The sequence below is a fragment of the Aethalodelphis obliquidens genome, unplaced genomic scaffold (genome assembly GCF_003676395.1).
Source record: "Aethalodelphis obliquidens isolate GAN/ISIS:26980383/991018 unplaced genomic scaffold, ASM367639v1 scaffold1, whole genome shotgun sequence".
NCBI lineage: Eukaryota > Metazoa > Chordata > Mammalia > Artiodactyla > Delphinidae > Aethalodelphis > Aethalodelphis obliquidens.
The window spans coordinates 58,274,351-58,299,694 of record NW_020837945.1 but is presented as its reverse complement, the minus strand read 5'-3'; the positions used below and the strand labels follow the sequence as shown (position 1 = coordinate 58,299,694).

At 39.2% G+C, this 25,344-nt stretch overlaps 1 protein-coding gene across 10 annotated transcripts in view; it reads right to left on the bottom strand.

The window, feature by feature from the left end:
- The window catches only part of PHLDB2 (pleckstrin homology like domain family B member 2), a 129,032-nt gene that overhangs the window by 82,941 nt on the left and 20,747 nt on the right, over nucleotides 1-25,344 (bottom strand). For all 10 annotated transcript variants that reach the window (XM_027104395.1, XM_027104438.1, XM_027104377.1 and 7 more), the window contains exon 2: nucleotides 20,726-22,074. In XM_027104395.1, coding sequence (XP_026960196.1) covers nucleotides 20,726-22,060 — 1,335 coding nt within the window. In that variant the 5' untranslated portion in view covers nucleotides 22,061-22,074. The remainder of the gene's footprint in view (nucleotides 1-20,725; nucleotides 22,075-25,344) is intronic.

The following is a 25,344-nucleotide window of genomic DNA, read 5'->3' as shown; positions in this document are numbered from 1 at the left end:
AAGAAAAAAGAAAAGAAAATCCCTCTTTTATAATTATATACGTTAGGTCATTTATTACATAAAACAAAGGGTTAACCTTTAACGGTTAGAAATAATTTAGTTGAAAGGAGATTTTTCTCTAGTTAAGAGGACCTGTTATAACTGATAAAAAAGACCTCTCTCTTCTGTTAACTCTAGAGATTCAATGTTTCCATATCTTCAGTTCAATAACAATCTATTAAGTTACTCTGCCCGGTAACATACTGGGGATACAAAGAGGAAAAAAGACAGCATTTCTACCCTCAAATCTTTCACAAGAGGCACAAATAGTCAATCGATTAAAGAAACAGTGATAACAGAGGTTTACCGAAAGCCAATGGATTCTTTTATGGGAAAGCAACACACAAAAATTACAGAAAAAGAAATGTGAGTTGAGTCCTAAAGGATAAGTAGTCTGGTCTGTTGGACAGGTGGGCAGGGCATTTCTGTAAAGGAACCATATAATCAAAGGCATAGAGTCATGGATTCTCATAGTATGCTCAGAGATCAGCAACTATTACGTGGCTAGAGAGATGAGGTTCTTTGGAGGAAGAGGAATGAGGTACATGCAAGAAATGGGCCAAATTTCTTCCTCTTTATATCAGGACTTGTTAGATCCCACTACCCTAAATAAACTTTGGGAATAAATTCATAGGGTATACCAGCAAGGGTCAGAGACCTTGGTCTAAAAGTGGATGGCAGAATGAGAAGAGTTGGAGCTGACGGCAAGTAAGCAGAATTTCTAGGATTCCACGATCAAACTCTGATGTCTCAATTAGGTAGGTCAATAAGGAGGAAAAACAGAAGCAATGGCTAAAAGTCCTTTCTGTGGGTCTATTTGTTTTTAGAGATAAATCCCTTAGAGTAGAGATAAGTCCCTGGGGCTTTTAAGATCAGTCCTCTTCTTTCTGGGCACAGAATAAAATGGTTCTTCTCTTCCCAACCCCCAAACTGGATATGACTGTCAAACTTGCATCAGCCAATGAAATGTGAGAAGCAACAAGTGTCACTTCTGCCTGAACGGCCAGCACAGGATTCATTACATGCCTGACTTTGTCATGACAGCGTGACACTCCAGATGACGTTGGTTCCATCAGTCTGGGCCCCGAGTGAGGAACTGTGGAGCAGAGGCCTCATTCATCCCAAGCTGGCCATGGGGTGTGAAGGAGAAACAGGTCTATGTTGCGTTGAGCTTTTGAGATACACTTGCTATATAATAAAGAATTAGACTTTGCCCAAAGAGAAGTCTGCCTCTGCCGTTGGCTTCTGGAAGGTAATCTATTTCATACCTGATATGAGTGTTTTTGTTCATTAGGGCAAGTCTGGCCACACCAGATAATCTTAGGGTGGGGACTGGACACTCCAGAGACACCCACCATGTGATTTCACGTGGGTGCTTTGGGTCATGTGGTATCAATCGACCTGGAGACAGAGATTAACAACGTGGACAATCAGTCAACTGTGGATTGTGTGATGAAGTCCAATAAAAACTCTGGACACCAAAGTTCAGGTAAGCTTCCTTGGTGGCCTACTCCATGTGTGCTATCACACACCAATGAAAGTAGAGTAACGCATCCTGATGCCAAAGGGAAGGGACAGTGGAAGCTTCACATCTGGAAACATCTGACTCTGCTTTATACATCTCTTCCTTTGGCTGATCTTTGGCTGTAGCCTTTCCCTGTAACAAACAATAATCGTGACTATAATAGCTTTCAGTGGGTTCTGTCAGTCTTTCTGTGGAATTATTGAACCTGAGAGGGGTCTGGGGAACACCTTGAACTTGCAGTTAGTGTCAGAAGTGAGGACTGGTCTTGGAGACTGTGCCTTTTAACCTTGTAATTGGCCTTACACTTACCCAAACATTGCCCTAGTATTGTTTTCGTCAGTTGAGGACAAAAGATCTGATTAAGAAACTGTATACATAAGTAAGGAGTTTTTATTGCTTGGTTTTACAAATTATCTTCATGGAAGTCAGTTTAATGTGTAGCTAAGAATATTTTATTTTACTTTATAGACTGGCCGGGAAGTCTACCTTCAGGCTTGTGGTCAGGAAAGTACTTTATTCTGCCACCCTGAGTTTAAATAGATGCGCACGTGTGCCATCAGAAGGGCTGAGCTGGAAGGAGACACATCTGACAAACAAAGGAGTAATGGTTTTGTGTGACTGTATCTGCTCTGGAGGCAACTGCAAGTTATTTAGAGAGGTACTAATAATGTGACAGCTACTAATTGATCAACAAACATTTGTTATACACAGATTACTATTAGGACATTGCATCGCATACAGCTGTTCTCCTTCCATAGTAATGGACAACTCAGTACTGAGGGAGAGTTAAGACATATGCAAATAACTGAGGCAACACTTACCACTCAGTCAGTTTTCAGTACCTGTTTCTCGAATATACTCAGTACACTCAAATGCACAAACACTGCCTAAGGAGATCAAGGCCATCTTGCTTAAATTCCCTAAACTTCCCTCCTCTATCATCTTTATCTAGCTGGTCCTCCTTTCCTCACTGTACCATAGTGGTTAAAAGCATGAACTTTGGAGCCATGCTGCTTGGGTTTGAATGCTGCTTCCATAGCTACTCGTGTGGCCCTGGGCAAGTCATTTAGCTTTTCTGAGTCTTAGTTCCTCATGTATAGAACAGGGGATTACTGGAGTATCTACCTTATAGGGTGGTTGTGAAGATTTTAAAAAATATATATAGATAGCTGGCACTTAGAATGCTGTCTGGGACACAGTAAACATAATAAAAGAATAAGCTCAGTTACCTAAGGAGCGTCCCTCAGTCTTTCCAAGGCAAAGCCCCCTGCTTGTGCCATTGCGTCCATTTCACTCCCACCTTCTTTGTGGCTTTGGTCTATTAATTATCTCTCCTTCTACACTCTTATTTCCTCTCTATTGACTCCTTCTCCTCTGTCTGAAAACGTACTCAAACTCCTTCCCTACACCCCCAATAACAATTAAATTATCAATTAAACAACTAATTATCCTTATCAGATGACGCAGTAGCTCTACCTTTCCACTTCCCTTCCTTCCTTCATGCCCCACCACTCCACACTCCCAATCTCAAAGAAGTTGCCAATGTTCAACACGTCACTTCCCATCAACCCCAGCCCTTTGCAGTCTGGGGCAGTGTGTCCCGCATTTGTGCGGATTGGACACACGGTAAGAGAAGGGGGCACCTCCCACTTCTCCAGGAAAATTAGGGGTAAAGTGACCAGAAACAGGAGAAGCACTTTGAAATAAAGATATTTCCATGAAGGGAGCTTGGTAACTCTCTCTGTCATCTTATATTTTCATGATCTGTGGGGTAAAATGGCTTTTCCCTCTCACAGAACCACTGGATTTTCAGGGCAGAATCTGTGTTAAGTTTGATTAAGCGGAAAGAACATTTATTTGGATTTGAAGTTCTGGACTTACCAGATCCATAACACAGAAGCTCAATCTTTCTAGTCTATTACCTGGTCTGTAAAACAGAGATCGTAAAATTAGCGCCTACCCGTAAGTTCTTGGAGAAACCGATAAGAGCTTGTGTATGAGAACATTTCATACACTTTATACTATAAAGTTTACAGCTGGTGCCTGAGCAGGTCCTCAATGTTTGTTAAACAGGATTAGAGATGGTTCCCATTGTTCCCATTTCATGTGTATGACGTGAAATAGACAATTGTCTTGTGGGTACTAGGGAACCATCTCTAATCCTGGTTAACAAACAAACCTGAAAAACAAATCCAATTGTTTTCAGGCAAAGGAAATACAGGAAAAATATGTTATGTAGGCAAATGGCTCCCTGAAAATTCACAAATCTATGGAGTTCCTTTGCCAATCTGGAAAGAGAGAGAATGCCCTCATTGCCCAAAATGCCTCCCCATGGTAGATCATGTGCCTGAGCCCAGTCGCCACAGTAACCCAGGGAGGAAGGAATTTTTTCTGTCACTGACTGCCATTTGGTCCCTCTATCCCCACCGTTACAGAGCAACATATATTCCCTACAGCATAAGTCCAGTGGAGTAGCTTCTAGAAAGAACTACCTTCCAAAAAATCCATCTCCTATCCAGTGCACACTTCACCCTTGACATAAAACCCAGTCCCTGGGCTTCCCTCGTGGCACAGTGGTTGAGAGTCCGCCTGCCGATGCAGGGGACGTGGCTTCGTGCCCCGGTCTGGGAAGATCCCACGTGCCGCGGAGCGGCTGGGCCCGTGAGCCATGGCCGCTGAGCCTGCGCGTCCGGAGCCTGTGCTCCGCAACGGGAGAGGCCACAACAGTACCTGAGGAGTTTATCATATCCTGCCTTTGCTCATACCCAAAGAAATTCAGTTCTTTTCGTCTTATTTCATAAATGTATCCTCACACTCCTGATCGTTTTTTTTTAATTACTATTACTCATAGCCCCTTAAACCTGCTTGCCTCTACTATTATTTTTAGCTGTGTCCCTCTCCTAGAAAGAGCTTATATTTAAAAAATATGTATGAATATAAGTATATGTTTAATTATTAACACATTTATAAAATATATTTAAATATTAGTTTCATCGCTTAATATATAATTATATGAATTACCTATAATACATGTGTATGCTGAGGTAACATTTATTTTTATTCTCATTTATATCAGGCATGTCCTAAAATACTACCACTTGATTAAATTAATCCTGTTACTTTTTAATCCAAGAATGTTTTCTCAACTTGCTTTTTCCACCTCTATCTATTCCTCGCATTTGCTAGGCAGACTCAAGTTAATCTCTGACCACCTAACTAGGATCTTCTGTATTTTACTCCTTTCCTGATGCCTTTTTTGCATCATTTTGCCATTTAAAATCAACTGACAGACATGCAAGTTTTGATAAGTTTTACTTTTATAAAATATCAGTCTTGTGGTGACCTACTCTTAAAATATTACAAGATGCCATTTGAAAGAAAATGCCCGTTATGAATGACTACATAACAGAAAATTTAAGGGGGAAAATAATACACTTCTCCCTACAGACTGAAAAACATTGGCTGTAAAGAAATGAAATTCATGTGATCAATATAATCATAATTTCCACAGTGTATAAGAAAAATATGCCAGGTATTTTTCCTCTTACACAGACAGGGTTTCGGAAGAAAATCTACATGGTGTCTGAGTCCCTTCTGTTAAAGAAATTATGCTATTGCTCTATACCATTAAAGAAAACATGACAAAACAAAAGTCCAATAGTACTGTCATTTCTTTACATCTTCACCTTGGCTTAACTAAGTTCCAGAGGATCTTTTTGTTTTGTTTTGTTGTTCCTCCTGAAAGACCACAGTTTACAATGTACAATCCATTGAAATACTTTTAGAATATTATGTAATATCTTATATTGTTCCATCAAAACCAGTTCATGAGAGGTATCAAAACTCAATTTTCACATTTGAAAATCTATCCTAAAAAAATAAACTCTCTTTTTTTTTAATGCACAAAGAAGTTGGTGGAGTAAAAATGTAAGAAAGTATAACAAGTGAAAAAAAAGAGACTGGGCTATCACATATCAACTGAAAGTACGGCAATGCAACCATTGATGGGAGATACATCTCATGGGAAATACTATGTGTTAAAATTTAAAAAGCATGCTAGCTGGCTTCCCTGGTGGCGCAGTGGTTGAGAGTCCGCCTGCCGATGCAGGCGACACGGGTTTGAGCCCCGGTCTGGGAATATCCCACATGCCGTGAAGCGGCTAGGCCCGTGAGCCATGGCCGCTGAGCCGGTGCGTCCGGAGCCTGTGCTCTGCAACAGGAGAGGCCACAACAGTGAGAGGCCCACGTACCGCAAAAGAAATAAAAAGAAAAAAAAAAGAAAAAGCATGCTAGCAAGTTTTATATGTAGAAATTCAAAATAAACAATGACATGTCTTCTTTATTTGAGCTGTTAGGAAAGTAACAATATTTTCCTTTCTCCCAAGACAACTTTCAAAAATTGCAACCTCTGTCTAACATGATTTAGGCCTTGGTCTTCATGAGCTGATGGAAAAGACAAACTTTCAAAGTTCTGGCTCTGTTATTCCATAATCAAAATGAAAGAATAATACATGTCTGAAGAAACTTGTTCTTTTTAACTGTACTTTTAGCATTTTCTTAAAATTATCTTTTTTCAAAATCTGAATTACAATCCCAGAGCTGGGATAGGGTCTTAGCCATTTTGAATGAGAAAAACATCAATTTTTCCAAACCAAAATTCTTTTGTAAAACATGCCCCCACAGAAATATTTCCCCCTTGCAGTCAATTAGACTTCACCAGAGCAAAGTTCTTGGCTATTCTGAACTTTCAAAAACCAGTCTCACCGATTTCTGCTTTTGGGAAGATGGTGTAGAGGTCCTTATCCCTATTCTTCTCACTAAGTACTACTAAGAACCTCGGACATTTTAAATATAAGACAAGCATAAGACCCTGAAAAATGGAGAGAAGGCAGCAGATCAGTTAGGAAAGTAGGGACTCAAGGAAAAGCACAGAGACAGGTTCCCTGGGATTTTCTTTTGCCTCATAAATCCCAGACTTAGAGTTGAAGAAGAGTCAACAACATCAACAACCTCGCTCAATCGCTAGACAATTATGCAGTGAAAAAAGCCAAATGCAAAAGTTTACATAGTACGTGATTATATTTGTGTAACATTCTTGAAATGACAAAATTATAGAAATGGAAGACAGACCAGTTGTTACCCGGGGTTGAGGAGGAGATGAGGGTAGGAGGAAAGTAGGAGTGGCTATAAAAGGGCAACAGGAGAAACCCTTGTGGTGTTAAAACTGTTCTGTACCTTGACTGCATCATCATGAATATCCTGGTGTAACAGGGAAGAACAAATCTGACTCCATATTAGATCTGTTTCTTTTACTTCAACCTTTGTATTTTATTGCTTTTGCTACAAGTTAAGAATGTTGCCTATAGCCTGAAATACACGATAGGCCATTCTCAAGGGTCTGACTTTTTAAAAAATCATACTTTCCCATTCATATAGAGATACAAAGTTGCAGAACACTGAATACCATTTGTCTCATTGGAGGTTTACAGGAACATCATGACTGACCTACAAGGACAGCTGCAAGAACAAAGGATTCCGACACCACGAAGTATGCAACAACCGACCACCCCCTGCCCCTTTTAGTATAAAAGAAGCCTGAATTCTAACTGGGGTAAGATGAGTCTCCTGGGCACTAGTGCACCATCTTCTCGGTCTGCTGCCTTTCTCAACAAAGTTGCTATTCCTTGCTCCAACCACTCGTCTCTTGATTTACTGGCCTGCCATGAGGCAAGCAGTATGAGCTTGGACTCGGTAACACTGTCTGTGACACTGTACTCGAGTGTGCAAGATGTTACCGCTGGAGGAAACTGGGTATAGGGTGCACAGGACCTCTCTGAATTATCAATATTTCTTATAATTAATTGCATGGGAATCTACACTTACCGCAAAATAAAGAGATTAACTTTTTTTAAAAAGTGCCTTCTAATATGTCTTAACGTACACATTGAGATGGCTGAATCAAAATTCTTCCATTGAAAAAGTGATGAATGTGTTTGATTTCTAATACTTATTTTGGACTTCTTCATCTTTTTCTTTTTTTTTTTTTTTTTTTTGGAAGAATCTATTTCAAACTTTAAAAGCAGTCTTCACGGCAAATATTCCCATAAATTGTTCTAGAACTAAGAAAATTTCTCATTATAAGAATTAGCCAGCACAGTCACTAAATCTAATCTTTGATGAGAGATTTTTAAAAGGCAGGTCAATAAATGGCTTTTAATTTAGAAATACTAAGTAATTTAACAACAAATATGGGGATCACTTTTCCTATGAAGAATCAATAGTCCTCCCTCATCACCCCTCTCCCATGTACCTGTTGGTATTGACATACTGTATTTTCAATGTTCATGTAGCTTGTACAGTTTTCTATATTGATTTATCATTTTTACAAAAAGAATGTGACTGTTCCCAGACATAGTGGCATACAGGGCCTCCTTTTAGTCTAAGTTACATTCTGTATTTCAGCATTCAGCCCGAGAATGCTAAATTATGCTACATAAGATGAACAGTACACATCCCTCAGTTCTAAGCAGGGATTTTTAAATGTGTGGCACCATCAAGAGGCAGGAGCTTGTACTGTCACTGTAACAAGAACCTAGGGTTTGCTCTCAAGTATAGGGGACTATTTTAACACAAAATTACGCTAAGACTTTGGCTCAGTTTTTCCCCAATGTGGAGTCACTAGGTTATTGCTAAATGCTATTTTTTCCCTTCCCATTCCTCTTCTACCCATCTAGCCCTCCAACTGAAGAAGAAAAAAAAAGACTTTTTATTCTCAGTTAACTGGGGACAGTTGGCAAATCTAATTTGCTAAGAATTAATTCCTTCAATATTTACTGAACATCTACATTTATGCCAGCAATTTGCTACTTAAAAGATAAAGTCTTTATTCTCTAATGACCCAAGGTGATCTGACCATAGATAACAGTCTACTTTATATTATCTACTAGTTATAGACCTACTCTTATTTTATTAGAAATTAAAGAAGTTGTCTTAGAGAATGGATAGCTTATTTAGTAAGTAGACAGTATTACCAATCTCATCCTGTGCTGACCAATATCCAATATATTATAATTAATTTCATCTTTTTTTTTGTAGTTTTTCTCAACATAAGAAAATTTTAAAATACATGGTTCACATTTATGGCTCACATTGTATTTCTGCGTCAGACTCTGCAAACCATCCAAATGAGTCATGAAAGTAAAGGGGGCAGAGAACTGACTGGCTGTTTTAAACATTAGAGCTAGGAAAAGCAAGGCTCCACAGAAACAAATCATTCTAAAGCTTATTTCAAACCTGAAGATTAAATCAATTAATGAATGAATGGACATTCTGACACAGAATACAGGAAGAGAGTCATAATTTCTAAATATCCCTTTAAAAAGTGTGAGCCATCAAATTTATTTGGTTCGTAAACCAACCTGTCACCCCATTTGCAGTTTAACTGACTCACTTCCCACTACTGCAACCCTTTTTTTTTTTTTTAAATTAAAACTATAGTCAGGATGTAGCAAGAGGAAGGGCCACATCAGGAAGCAGATGCCTTTCAAGTCAGATGGGAGTGCAAAACAGCTTTCAATACTTAAGTTTGCCTTCACATTTCAAACACATTCTTCTTAGGAAAAAAGGAAGATGGCTAGAAAGCCATAGACATTCTTATAACACTGTCCTTTCTGCTTCCAGTGAAGAGGTGGTGTCAAATTTACAGTACAAAAAGGTCTGAATGACCAAACTGTCTTTTGGGGTCAGGAGTCACTAGGAAGTAAAGGCAGCAAGAAGCAGATATAAAAGCAAAACACATCCACAGGTAGACTAACTCTCACCTGACAATGCTCACTCTTCTTGAGTTCCGAAATTTTCCTAATTATAGAACTGAATTATAAAGCCTGTTTACTCTCTGGTCTTTAAAATAGTATCTGTCTTACCACCTTAAGGAGATCAGCGAACATACACTTTTATTTTATAAAATTCCATTTTATATAACTCCTTAAATATGCTCAATTATACTTTTAGTTAATTTTAGAAACATTAGACCTATTGTCTACTCAAAAGTACACAAGCCTTGGTTTTGTATGATTCTGGAGAGCACCAGTTCTTACAAAGAATGCTACAAATTTTTCAGCATAAAGAAAAATAACTCATTCTCATCTTTTTCTTTTTAATTGAAAAGTGGAAGAGAATTTTCTGTTTCTGGAAGTAAAAAGAATGCATTTATGCTGACATATTTGCATTCTTTTGTGGAGAGCTTCACTGTTACCAAGAACTAAGTATGTAAACTTAAGTTTGAGATGGCTGGGAACTAGGGGAGCAGCCTATGGCCACAGAATAAGGAAAGCCAGAATGAATATCATTCACTCTTTCTAAAAACATGTGTACAATGTTTCCCATACTCTACCCATCTGGCTACAAGGTGGATGCACAGCAGTGAGCAAGACAGGCATGGTCCCAGCCCTTTGCAACTTAAAATTCTTTAGTTGTAAAGCACTTTCAGAAACGCTATTAGAACAAAACATCTTCTAAATTGTAGAGAATCACTGTCGCAGACATTTCACCTATTCACATAATAAATACCATGGAAGTATTATTACGCGTCTTGAAAGAAATTCAACCTCATCTCCGGGGTGGCAGAATATGTAAAACGTTAGAAAATCTTATTCCATGGTGCCTCATGAGAGCTGGCATCATATTACAACTTGCTGGAGAAATGAACACCAAGTGTGACCCTACATAGTTCTAAACAGTGACAATACTGTTTATCAAGGTACCACAGATGACTGCCATCAGCCAGAAAGAAAATAATGGATTGCTACAACTCAATTTGTGGGAATCTATTGGTTCTCCACAATAGCACACAGATGCTTTTGGTGATGTAACCAAACGAATACTCTTAATAGCAGTAGGGTTTGCTTTAAGTTTTGTATTTCCCCTTTTCTTCCTAAAATGACTTTAACTGCCCTGGACCGTAAGATGAACTAGACGGGCATCACTACTTCTGTATTACTGGAAGGGACGCAGGTATCAAATGAGATGAATAAAAGAATATCCTGTCTACTTTGTAATGATTTCTTTAGCTTTTCAAGCATCTAGTTTGTCAAAGGATCAGCATCCCAGCCCACTAGAGGTACCTTATCCATTCCCCTACTTGGAAAACAGCTCAGAACTGGGAAGTTTAAATGACCACTGGCCAGCCCAGAAGGATGTCACAAGGTCTACGAGCTGAAGTGCACACACTACCCTCTTAAGACCTCACTTGCACCTAGTAACTCTTAGTTGGCAGTGGTTTTAAACAAGTCTTGATATCTGGTTTCTAAAAATCATACATTTAAAAAAGAAGGCTGGCTTAATGACAAAAGAAAAATTGGCAGCTTAGAGCAAGAAAGAAGAAAAATTATAAAAAAACAAAACAACTCGACTAGCACAGCAGTTGGAAGCTATTTAATGTTGACTCACTGTGGACAGTTGTACCCCATTAGTAGGCCCTCAGAGATTCATGACTAGGGTTCAGCCTTTTATACTCCATATAATTACCTTGAGTTTTCAAATAAAGATTGCACAAGTAAAAACATCCAAATGAAACACTGGGATGATCACAACTCAAGCTAAAATATACTACAGAAATTATGCTTAGTGAATCAACTTTATCCTGCTTGGTTTCCTCATTAATGAATTCAATAAATCTTTGGCATCTATTAATTCTATATTTGTCTAAGAGTTGGGTTTATTTTTTGAAAATTATGCTTTGACAATTTGGAGGTCCCGGTGGACTCATCCTGTAGAGTCAATTAAACTGTACTGCTCGTGAAGAATAGCTCATGGGCTGGAAGCCCAGGCACAGCTTTTCTTGGCTCCTGGAGTAAACCCCATATGGCAGTAGAATTTTACCTTCACTGACTCACTATCTTCTGAAATTGTTGTTTTCCTGCTCTGGGTTTCTGATTCGTGTCTACATTTGATCGGGGTTTTGGATTGCACACAATCAGTAGTTATCCGCTTTGATGGTGCAATGACTGGGAATCTGGTTTTATGATCTGACCACTCGGTGAACTGTCAGGTAGAACTGGAAGCTACCCTTGCTCTGGTGAGAGATGGCTGAGCATTTATTTGTCATCATTTCTCACTTGTTTGTTGTTTTTCTATTTGTGAACTCAAATCAGGACAATTTTTTTACCTAGTCTCTGTAACTGAGAAAAAAAAATCACTGTGTGTGAGTGAAATATTTTCCTACTTCCTGAGGATAATAATACATTAAAATAAAGGACCTCTATTGTGATTGGTTTATAGAGACTAATAAGCATTTAAGTAAATCTAACATTCCCAAAATACCAAAAAAATAAAAAGGAAATTCTAAAAATTTAGATGTGTTCTCCTTTAGAAAAGACCTTCCTCTTCAAAACTGTTGACTTCAGAAGCAGTTTTCTTTGCCTTAGAAAACAAGTTTAGATGAATAAAGTGGATCCTCACACAAATTATCAAACACTGATTTGATAATTTGGTTTAAAAAATAGCTATATGTCTTTACCTTGTCTTATCAGTGTACAGAATAATAAAGTTTAATTTCATCTTTAAAATAAGTTTGGATTAGTTTTATCATAAAGAGATTACTTTCTCTGAACTTCTTTACTAGTTTACTGAAAAGATAAGCTTCTATATACACTTCTATATACAGTGTAAGATTAAGAAAAACATAAAATTTGTGTTCAACCAAACAGTTATAACTATGACAAACCTTTTTATATCAATAGTAATTATGTTCTGTGATGTGTCAGCTTAAACACAGTTTACAATATCTTAAGTTAAGGGCTTCTGTCTGGAGTGTCTGATTGTTCCAGAAAGTGAAAGAAGACCGTGAAGAACAAAAATTGATGGAAATTAAAAAATTACATATTTGGATGTCAGGGAGATCAAGATAGTGGAGAAAGAGGACGCTGAGCTCATCTCCCCCCAGGAACACACCAAAAATACAGTTTTCTGCAGAAACTTTGCAGGCCAGAAGGGCGTGGCATGATATATTTAAAGTGCTGAAAGGGAAAAACCTAAGACCTAGGACACTCTACCCAGCAAGGTTATTATTCAGAAGTGAAGGAGAGATAAAGAACTTCTCAGACAAGCAAAAACTAAGAGTTCAGCAATACTAAAGTGACCCTAAAAGAAGTGTTAAAGGGTCTTCTCTAAGAGGAAAAGAAAAGGCTACAACAAAATGTTTATAGGAAAGAAAAAATCCCACAGATAAAGGCAAATATATAGTAAAGACTGTGGATCAACTACTTAAATAATCGAGCATGAAGATTAAAAGACAGAAATTGTAAAATCAACTATAACTACAATAAACGGTTATGGGATAGACATGAAGATGTAAAATATGACATCAAAAACCCAAAAGGGGGGGAGGGGAGTAAAAAACGTAGATCTTTTAGAATGTGTTTGAATTTAAATGACTATCAGTTTAGAACAAGTAGAAATAGGTCAACATATGAACCCCATGGTTACCACAAATCAAAACCTACAATAGATAGACAAAAACTAAGGAGAAAGAAACACAAGCATACCACTGAAGAAAATCATCAAACCACACGGGAACAAACTAAAGGAAGAGAAAAAAACAAGAAGAACTACAATAACAACCAGTAAACAAGTAACAAAATGGCAAGAAGTACACACTTATCAATAGTCACTTTAGGGCTTCCCTGGTGGCGCAGTGGTTGAGAGTCCGCCTGCTGATGCAGGGGACGCGGGTTCGTGCCCCAGTCCAGGAAAATCCCAAATGCCGCACAGCGGCTGGGCCCGTGAGCCATGGCCACTGAGCCTGCACGTCCAGAGCCTGTGCTCCGCAACGGGAGAGGCCACAACAGTGAGAGGCCCATGTACCGCAAAAAAAAAAAAAAAAGTCACTTTAAATGTCAATGAACTAAATGCTCCAATCAAAAGACATAGGATGATGGGCTTCCCTGGTGGCACAGTGGTTGAGTGTCCACCTGCCGATGCAGGGGGCACGGGTTCGTGCCCAGGACCGGGAAGATCCCACGTGCCTTGGAGCGGCTGGGCCCGTGAGCCATGGCCGCTGAGGCTGCGTGTCCAGAGCCTGTGCTCTGCAACAGGAGGGACCACAACAGTGAGAGGCCCGCGTACCACAAAAAAAAAAAAAAAAAAAGACACAGGATGCCTGATTGGATAAAAAAAAACAAGACCCATCTATATGCTGCCTACAAGAGACTCACTTCAGAGCTAAAAACACACACAGACTGAAAGTGAGGGGATGGAAAAAGATATTTCATGAAAATGGAAATGTAAGAAAGCTAGGGTAGTAATACTCATATCAGACAAAGTAGACTTTAAAACAAAGTCTATATCCAAAGACAAAGAAGGGCATTATATGACGATAAAGGGATCAATACGAGAAGAGGATATAACACTCATTAACATATTTAGGTGCTCCTGTATTAGTTAACATATACCTAATATAGGAGCACCTGAATATATAAAGTAAATATTAACAGACATAAAGGGGGAAATTAACAATAATACAATAAAAGTAGAGGACTTTAACACCCCTCTTACATCAATTGACAGATCATCCAAACAGAAAATCAATGAGAAAGCAATGGTCTTAAATGACATATAGACCAGTTGGACTTAACAGATATCTACAGGACATTCCGCTCAGAAACAGCAGAATACACATTCTTTTTAAGTGCACGTGGAACATTCTCCAGGAAAGATCACATGCTAGGACACAAAACAAATCCCAACAAATTTAAGAGTCTAGAAATTATATCAAGCATCTTTTTCAACCACATGGTATGAAACTAAAAATCAATTACAGGGAAAAACACAAACATGCGGAGATTAAACAACATGCCACTAAAAAACCAGTGGACCAATGAAGAAATCAAAGAGGAAACCAGAAAATACCCTGAGACAAATGAAAATAAATACACAGGGACTTCCCTGGTGGCACAGTGGTTAAGAATCTGCCTGCCAATGCAGGGGACATGGGTTCAATCCCTGGCCCATGAATATCCCACATTTCGTGAAGCAACTAAGCTCATGTGCCACAACTACTGAGACTGTGCTCTAGAGCCCATGAGCCACAACTACTGAGCCCACATGCCATAACTACTGAAGCCCATGCACCTAGAGCCCATGCTCTGCAACAAGAGAAGCCACCGAGATGAGAAGCCCGCACACTGCAATGAAGAGTAGCCCGTGCTGACCGCAACTAGAGAAAGCCCATGTGCAGCAACAAAGACCCAACACAGCCAAAAATAAATAAAATAATTAGTTAAAAAAAAAAAACCACAACTTTCCAAAACCTATGGGACACAGAAAAAGTGGTTGTAAGAGGGAAGTTTATAGCAATACAGGACTATCTCAAGAAATAAGAAAAATCTCAAATAAACAACTTAAATTGCCATCTAAAGGAATTAAAAAAGGAATAGAGAGCACAGAAACAAACCCATATACTTATGGTCAATTACTCTGTGACAAAGGAGGCAAGAATATACAATGGAAAAAAGACAGTCTCTCCAACAAGTGGTGCTAGGAAAACTGGACAACTACATGTGAAAGAATGAAATTAGAACATTCTCTAACACCATATACAAAAATAAACTCAAAATGATTAAAGACTTAAATGTAAAACCAGAAACCATAAAACTCCTAGAAGAAAACATAGGCAGAACACTCTTTGACATAAGTTGTAGCGGTATTTTTTTGGATCTTTCTCCTCAGGCAAAGGAAACAAAAGCAAAAATAAACAAGTGGGACCTAATTAAACTTCACAGCTTTTGCAAAGCAAAGGAAACCACCAATAAAACAAAAAGACAGCCTACTGGATGGGAGAATATTTGCAAATGATATATTCAATAAGGGGTTAATATCGAAAATATATAAACAGCTCATACAACTCAATTTAAAAATAGGCGGAAGACCTGAAAAGACGTTTTTCCAAAGAAGACATACAGATGGTAAACAGACACATGAAAAGATGCTCAACATTGCTAATCATCAGAAAAATGCAAACCATAACCATAGTGAGATATCCCCTCACGCCTGTCGAAATGGCTATCATCAAAAAGACCACAAATAACAAATGCTGGTGAGGATGTGGAGAAAAGGGAACCCTAGTGAACTGTTGGTGGGAATGTAAACTGGCAGAGCCACTATGGAAAACAGTATGCAGATGCTTCAAAATACTAAAAATAGAACTACCATATGATCCAGCAATTCTACTTCTGGGTACATACCCAAAGAAAACAGAAATCAGTAATTTGAGAAGACATATGCACCCCAATGTTCGTAGCAGCATTACTTACAATAGCCAAGATATGGAAGCAACCTAAGAGTTCATCAACAGATGGATAAAGAAGATGTGGTATATACAGACAATGGAATATTACTCAGCCATAAAAAATAATGAAGTTTTCCCATTTGCAACAACATGGATGGACCTGGAGGATATTATGCTTAATGAAATAAGTCAGCCAGAGAAAGACAAATACTGTATGTTAGCACTTACATGTAGAATCTAAACAATAAAACAAATGAATAAACATAACAAAACAGAAAGAGACTCACAGATACAGAGAACAAACTGGTGATAACATGTGGGGAGAGGGATGGAGAGGCAATAGAAGGGTAGGGAATTAAGAGGTACAAACTACTATGTATAAAATAAATAAACTATAAGGACATATGGTACAGTATAGGGAATACAGCCAATATCTTTTTTTTTTTTTTTTTTTTTTGCAGTACGCGGGCCTCTCACTATTGTGGCCTCTCCCATTGCGGAGCACAGGCTCCAGGCGTGCAGGCTCAGCAGCCATGGCTCACGGGCCCAGCTGCTCCACAGCATGTGGGGTCTTCCCAGACTGGGGCACGAACCCGTGTCCCCTGCATCGGCAGGTGGACTCTCAACCACTGCACCACCAGGGAAGCCCCCAGCCAATATCTTATACTAACTTTAGGTAGAGAATAATCTATAAAAAGTTTGAATCACCATGTTGTACACCTGAAAGTTATACAATACTGTAAATCAACTGTACTTTAATAAAATAAAGTTACATTAAAAATTTTAGATTTGCAGAAAGGGAGCTTATTTGACTTCCTTTATAATATCTGCAAATAGTTAATTCTGTAAAGATGTAATAAAATGTTAAAACTTTGGCAAAGTTTGAACAACACTGATGAGTTTATTTATGAAGTAATTTTTTTATGAGAAGTATCCTATTAATGTAAAACTAAAATGCAATTATCTCTTATTGAAATTACTTACTTACTTACCTTGGAGAAATCAGCCTATGCTTACAAAAGATAGCAAAAGTTTATTTATTTTTTTTGTAATCTGCCCAGAGAGAAGAGTTTCAGTATTTCACAAGAGTAATCTTTTGTGCCTTGTCCTAACTGGGATATATACTTGCATATTTAAAATGACCAAAAACAGTTCCTCATCTGATTATTTTAAGATTTATTGTTTATAATAAATAACTTATTCTCACTTTATTAGGTAACCAAACTGCGAACATTCATTTTCCTCAGGCATCCACAACGCTATATTATTCAAATAACATAATCTCTGATTAATATTTGATTTCGCCTTCCCAAGATCAGACCTTAAATTCAGGAAAACAAATTTTTTCCAAGATACCTTCTACATTTGAACTGTCTTTAAGTTTTCCCAGAGGACTATTGGGCAATGACAAAGAATTTTTTTCTTAACCTTACAAAAAGAAGAATGCTAGAAATAATTAGGTTTATTTGTTAAGCCCCTTCTTGATAAATAGTTCAACACTATCAAGAAATGCATAGGAAGATTTGTCAAATCAAATGAGAAGCTCAGCCTTCCCTAGGCTAATTTTGTACAGGCAAAATATTATAACATAAAGTTCAGTGATTGCATGCTTTACAGAAAGGCCCTGGATATATGTCAACGTCCTCACTCTCTGTAATACGTTCTCACCCTCAGGGGAAACACTGATTAAATAAGACCAACATGGGCTTCCCTGGTGGTTCAGTGGTTAAGAATCCACCTGCCAATGCAAGGGACATGGGTTTGAGCCCTGGTCCGGGAAGATCCCACATACCATGGAGCAACTAAGCCCATGTGCCACATCTACTGAGCCTGTGCTCTAGAGCCCACGAGCCACAACTACTCAGCCTGCATGCCACAACTACTGAAGCCTGCGTGCCTAGAGCCCGTGCTCCACAACAAGAGAAGCCACCGCAATGAGAAGCCCGTGCACTGCAATGAAAAGTAGCCCCCTCTTGCCACAACTAGAGAAAGCCCGCGCATAGCAACGAAGACCCAACGCAGCCAAAAATAAATAAATAAAATAAATGAATTTATTAAAAAAAAATAAGATCAACATCTTATTGCCTAATAGAAGATTTAAATTCTCTTTCTCGTTGAAACTGTTTGTTAAATTAACCGTAGATTAACCATAGCCACTTACTTTTACCCCCACCCAGTAGTCCACGATTTCCTCTCATGCTTTCCTAAAGACTCTGCTTAAGTTATAGGTGAGGATGTGCCTTTAACAAAGAAAGACAGTCTCAGAGACTCGTGGACAGAACTTTACCAGATACTCTTCACTCTTGATATTCAAAGCATGGACTTAGGGTCAGAGGCTGACAGAAGAGCTGACATTACATAGACAAGTATGAGATAGTACTAGAGACTAAATCAGATTTTCAGGACTTCTTTTAGTTCAGAAATAGATAACTTCATGAAATCAAATTAATGACCCAAGGTTAGAGGAATAAGAATTAATTACATAGAACAGATTGAACTGAAACTGGAAATCTAATTTATGAATGTGGACATGTATTTTGGAAAATTATTGGCGTTATCTTAATGTTCTATCTTCTGATGGGGAAAACCCTTTTAGCATTCATGCTGATCTATCTCTAACCATCAATTTAGTTGACTCCGATGTTGCAAACTAAATGAAACATTCTTTTAGTGTTAGTTTGTTCTCCTTGGTCCTTCAGATTCAGGAAGAAACATTTTTTTCTGAGACTTTTTAACGGCAATAACATTATTTGCATGGGCTCAATAAGAATCTGTCCTCCCTTTTACTGGAATATAATCAGACAAATAGACAATACAACAGAGGCCAAATGTAGAGTGTCTTACTTAAAAATTAGCCTCACTTCATCAGATATGACAAGCCCCTTATTAAGGAGAAAGGGTTATAACTTCATATCTGAAGCTAATACCCAAAGCTTCTCCCAAGAAGTTGAACTAGGACCTGTTTGTGGCTTACAGGGCACCAACCTTATAGGCAGTAAAAAGGTCACTTGCTGGATAGCCAGGAACCTTAGCAGATTTGGGAAAACTAGAGGAAAGAAAAATTCATCAACTCTCATAAGTGCTAAAGATGAAACCAGTTTGGGACTTCCCTGGTGGCGCAGTGGTTAAGAATCCTCCTGCCAATGCAGGGGACATGGGTTCAAGCCCTGGTCCAGGAAGATCCCACATGCCGCAGAGCAACTAAGCCTGTGCGCCACAACTACTGAGCCTGTGCTCTAGAGGCTGCAAGCCACAACTACTGAGCCCACGTGCTGGCCTAGAGCCCATGCTCAGCAACAAGAGAAGCCACCACAATGAGAAGCTTGCGCACCACAACAAAGAGTAGCCCCTCTCACCTCAACTAGAGAAAGCCCGCGTGCAGCAAGAAAGACCCAACACAGCCAAAAATAAAAATAAATAAATAAATAAGAGTTTGGTTTCCTACCCTTAGAACAGAAGAGTAAATAAAAGCATTTAAGGAAGACCTCTGGAGTGATGAAGCCATTGAAATGCTCTCCTAGGTAACTTAATAAATCATAGAAGTTGATTCTCTGGCTTTATCAATGACAGTTGTTCAGCACAGTATAGCACTAGATTTGCTATCTATAGACAAGAAGGCTTTTACATGCTAATTAAAAGTTTTTCTAGCTTATGTCAATGAATCAGGCCCAAATACAATGCCTTTTGTGATCATGAAAAATCTTTGGAGATTATTTATGATAACAAAGGAACTGCCATACTGGAGCACCATCTAACATCCACCCACAGAATACCAACTTCTCTAGGGGTATACACATTTGTTTTCATTCACTGTTAGTGATTAGGATATTTGGAAACTCTGTAAGGATAGACATTAACTTATCAAAAACTGTGAGTGATGTGAATAATTATTTTTCTAAAATTTCAAGCTAATTCTGTCCTGTATAGATGCAAAAGTTTCTGTTCATTATAATCCAGAAGTTATAATTTTATTGTCCTGTAGGGCATTAACTAGCTTTGTATGTGATTCAGAAATCTTATTCCAGCATACTTTCTTTTAGTAACTAAAATACTTTTGATATTCCTACACTTCTGTAAATCAGCTTTACCATCCTGCAGCTTCCCACATTAAGGAAATCATTAATCATTAATGAATCAAAATAATCTTAAGGTATTCACCCTAAAAAATTATGCTTAAAAGAAAATAGAAAAATGCAGCAGTTTGTTCTTATTCATTAGTGGGACTCTCCTGTTTCCTCTTTTCTTATGATTTTCAATATTTTTACAGTAATCATAAATCCATAGAAAAAGACAACTCAGTAATTCTTTTTGAGCGTGTGTAGTTTGGAGTCACTATATGTATTAAGATATGGCTGAAGGGACTATGGTGTGTGTGTGTCTATATACAGTGCAGAAAAAAGGTTGAGCACCATTGGGGCAACCTTTCAACTTTACAGACAACTTGCTATACAGAGAAACTTACTGCCTAATTTCCAATGAGTTGTCATTTCACTGATTATTACCATCATAGCATATACATGCAAATTTGATGACATGAGTAATACAAATCAGTGTTTCCTCATAGTCTTAAGAGAGAAGTTTGTAAGACTTTTAAAGTAATTCAGTAAAATTCACAGCTATCTTTGTTAGATTTATCAAGAATTTATACTTGTGAGACCTCTGCAGAGCAACTTAATATAACATTAGGCACACGTAGGCCTTCAAACTACCCATTTGTGACTAATAATAGTGATCTGGGAAGAGGAAGGTTAGCAGGAGGAAATCTAAGAAGGGACCAGTGGCTGGTGCCCATGGAAATTCTACACATATATCCTTGGGGTTTGTCTCCAAGAAGTTATTCAATGAAACAGTGAGGTCAAGTCAGATGAGAAGATTACCAGTCGCTCCATCTCCTGCTCCCTGAGTCTCTCCTCCCTCTGCCGCCGGTGATAATCCATCAGGTCGTCTCGTCCTGAAATGGAGCTAATGCTGCTTTTCCGTTCCCGAAGGACAGGCTGGGGGGTTCCTGAGGCCTGTCTGAGGCTGTCCGGATCGGCATCATCAAACTCAACAGACCCACACGAGTAGTTCCTCCTGGCCGCAAACGCTCTGTCAAGCTCTCCGGGAGGGAATGAATGACCTGGGCTGGTCCCCAAGTAGGAAGCCCTATCGAGGTCATCAGAGGTACAGGAGGAGGTGGAGGCCAGAAGCATCTTCCGGGCCACTCGAGGACTGGCAGGGACGCTGAGGGTGGAACTCACATAAGGATTGCCCTCAGAGGCAGAGGTTTTATAGGGTAAAGCTCCTGAGCTCAAAGAAGAAAAATTCAGGTAATTGTCATTGTCTGTGATGCTATGAGGTAGATCCTTTTCCCCCAGTTTCGTTCGTTTGTAATTGCCCAGAGAGCTTCTTGGAGGCAAACTGAGCGGTGCCAGCTGGTTCTCTGTGGCTCTGTGCAGCCTGGGGAGAGATCGGCTGTAGGCGCCCATGTGACTGAGGCTGCTGCCCGAGTACTTCCTAGTTCTTAAACTGATGTTTTCAGATGCCAGATCCTTGTGTCTGGTCACCTTGGGCTGAAGTGTCAGGTTGTCCTGGATGCTTATTTTCCTGGCTTGCTTTGGGCTTGAAGGCATGCTGGCTGCCCCTGACCTACCGATGGGCAAGGAGCCAGTATCGCTCAGGGAACTTCCATTCCACATGGTCAGGAGTGAGCCAGATGCTTTTCGGCCTTCCAGCCCTCCGAGAAAGTAGACATTGTCGTGGGATTTATTCCTTGAGCTGTATTTGGAATAGGGAGGCTTCTCTGAAAGCCTCAAGGACCTTTCAGTGTCCCGGCCTGTAAAATGATCAAAGTCTGTTCTCCCAAGTGGATATCCACTAAGAGAGGGTGAAGTGCTGCGTAAAGGGGTGGGAGGTTTCACGGAAATATTTTTGTCATTTCCGTCACAAGAGAACTGCTTGGTTCCCTGGATTTTGGCCAAGGAGGGGCTACTTCTGACACTGGTTCCCAAAGGAGAAGGGCTTCTTTTAGCAGGCACAGGTTGTGAGAGGGTTAAATAGGAACCGGAATAGTCTCCGTTGGTTTTAAATCTCAGACTGGAAGAATATTTCTTCGGGCTCAGGCTCTCCATCATGTTTTGGGAATCGTTCTCGAGGGAATTCGCCACAAAGCCCGCCTCTAAGCTACCATTCTGTAAATCCAGCTGCTTTTGCATGTGGCTCTGCTCTGCCATAATCTTGTTGGAATCTGTAAAGGAAAAAAAAAGAGAGAAAGCTTTACTCAACAAAGAAGATTTCAAAAGACGAACCACATTTTTCAGCCTACATCAGTACAAATAGGTTTGCAGTCCAATCCGTTGTAATTAAAAAACACAAACGCTGTTTTAGTAATAAACCTAGAAAAGCTGTCTTGCAAAATGAAGATGAATAAAGATCACTGATCTGGGATGTTTCTTGTACAAAAGAAAAATAACTCAAGAGGACATCAATGAAATTTGAGAGGAACAAATCCCTAACCAAGTACAAGTGCAAGATGAGGTTGGTACCTAAAAAAGACAATGTCCCTTTAGTTTTCTAGTCCCTGGAGGACCACCTCCTTCCTGAGTACCTAGCAAAAACCCAAAGGGATGCTGCAATGGGCCTTCCTTTAGATGTCTCTGCAAGAATCATTAACCGCTCAGAACTTAAGTCCTGAGGAAACTACATTCACATTCTGGCAGAGAAAGAAAATTTTGTGTTAGACGCTGATCAATAACATGAGGGTTAGAAGATGATTCTTTAAAGGGGGACTATGAGAGTTACCTTCTCAACAAAAAGACATAATAAAGCTCCCGCAACCACCAGAGAAACGTAGGTAATAGTAGAGGAAGAAGTGTCCCCCATATTCCTGACATATCAGGGTCAGGGTGGAGTATTTAAAAACCTGAAACTGATGCATCCTTCAAGTTCCCAGGCATCCCAGAGGCACCATGATCATCCTTGATCTAACTCTCTCCTCTCATGGAAACACCTTTCTCCTTTTGCACCCATCCGAACCCACCCATTCTTCCAGGATCAGATTAGGATTCTATTTTCCATGACGAAAAGAAAATTTTTTTAATGGATGTACCCATAAGAATATGTTGTGGACCCTAGTTTGAACAATATTAACTTAAGAAACTGCAGTTTTAGTCTATGAAAATGTCTTTTTAATCACAAATTATCACTGTAAATGTGAAGCCTTATATTTCAAACGGATAAAAATATTTTCTTTAAGTTATCATCAAAGTGAAAACACAATTTAAACATAAATTTGAACTCAGGTACTGCTAAGACGGTCCTCCAACTCCTTAGGCACCTCAAACACTGGTTACTGCATCTCTGCACTATATATAAACAGTATTACTTATGGTTAGCAATCAATATCATAATGTGTGACCAAGACACAAGTTTAAGGCAGAGGGTTTTCTAGTATTTCTATCGTATCTCCAGCCCCTCCTGACTCCCATCGCCCCAGAGGTGAGACACTCAATGAACGCAAGTTTTCAATGTCCATCACAGCCTTCCCCACTCCCTCCCAGCCACAGATGGAGGACCTTCACCTTGCTTGCTCAGCCTCAGAGATTTCCTGGGCAAATGCAGGCAGCCCAATAAGGAACTGCTTCTTACCCAGAGAGTGGGGCAAAGAAACAGTTTGGCTGCTTAAATCCTAGAGATGGGCTGAGTCCTCCTACCCCTCAAAGCTGCAGCTTCCCACAGGAAGCTCTGCTTTGGGTACCTTATCCTCCAACCCAAAGCCCTACCCTGATGGATAAAAGCATGATTGTCTTTTGAAGTGGACCTCAAAAAAATTTTTTGAGATTCTCCTTTAGAATTGCCTCCCAGCTGGGATCTGGCCCTGCCATCTGGCTCTTGCCAGGTCTTTCGTTCCTCGGGGACAGTGCCATCTCTGCATCCAGGAAAAATGTCCCTCTCGGCAATTGTCTGCCACTACCAATTCTGACCTCGAAAGCAACACCAGTCTGCTTTGAGCTATATCTCACCATGCCCCCTTGGAAGACTGAAACCACGATGATCTCTAGTCTTGGTTCCTTCTATTCCCGACTAATTTTACCACATGTTTTTGCTATGTTGAAATTCCAGCAAACGTTGGTCAATTCCCTCAAGTTAAATGTTTTTGAATTGAGGAGACAAGGAAGTAGGTGGATCCTGGGAACATTACCATGTTATTTATTAAAGGGGAAAAAACACCTTAATTGCCCCCAAAATAAGGGAGAAAATCAAAAGCTATAGCATATCATATGAGTGAATATTAAGCCATTTAAAATCTTATTTCAAGGTATGTTTATAGCATTAAAAATACATTAATATAATGTTAAGTAAATTTTAAAAACCACACATACAATGAGTGCAGTCTTATATATACACCCACAAATACACATGGATTACACATAGATGTTCAAGCGAAAATCTGGGGAATCATCACTGATCCCCTCTATCACTATATCCTCTATCCTCTACCATCTCTATCACTTCTCTATTCCCTCCTTCCTCATTTTATCCATCAACAAATCCTATCAATATTGTCCTTAATCCACAGTCTCAATCTGATCATTTCTGGATATTTCCACTGTTACCCCCCATTACAAGCCAATATCTTCTCTTCCCTTGTCCATATGCATATTCTATAACAAGAACAATGGAATAAAAGAAATCACACCAGTGATTTTTAATTCACCTTTCTCAAACTAGTTTGTATTTTCCACATTTTATACAATGTGTTTGGGTTACCTTAACAATGAAGAAAAAAAATTAGTGTAAAATATTAGCATACAGTCTGCAGCAATACTTCATTTTTAAGTTGATTAGACTCTCATTTTCCTAAGCTCTTGCCCAATTTTTGATCCAGATATTAACTCTTCCGAAAAAGGTTACTTTAAAGAACTTCTTCATCAGACTAAATACGTAAATATTTGAAGACTTCAACATTTTTTCCAAATCTTCTAAATGACTCAGGCAAAAATGACAATTATGCAAATTTACCCATTCCATACTTTATGCATCCGAAAAACTGCAAAATCAAACGTAACACCTTCCCTAATATGAATAAAGTGAACAGAGTGGTTACAAAAAAAGTCTCCAGGGCTTCCCTGGTGGCGCAGTGGTTGAGGGTCCGCCTGTCGATGCAGGGGACGCGGGTTCGTGCCCCGGTCCGGGAGGATCTCACGTGCCGCGGAGCGGCTGGGCCCGTGAGCCATGGCCGCTGAGCCTGCGCGTCCGGAGCCTGTGCTCCGCAACGGGAGAGGCCACAACAGTGAGAGGCCTGCGTACCGCAAAAAAAAAAAAAAGAAAAAAGTCTCCAGATGTTTGCTGAATATGGCTTAGATAATATATTTAGTATGCTCATTTTTTAATGTAGTTATTAGATTATTTCATTACTTGGAGTGATTCTGCTTATTGTATAGAAAAAAATTAAAATCCTAACAGGTAGTTTCAGGTTCCTCATTCATTGACTAGGTATTAAGTGCCTACCATGTAT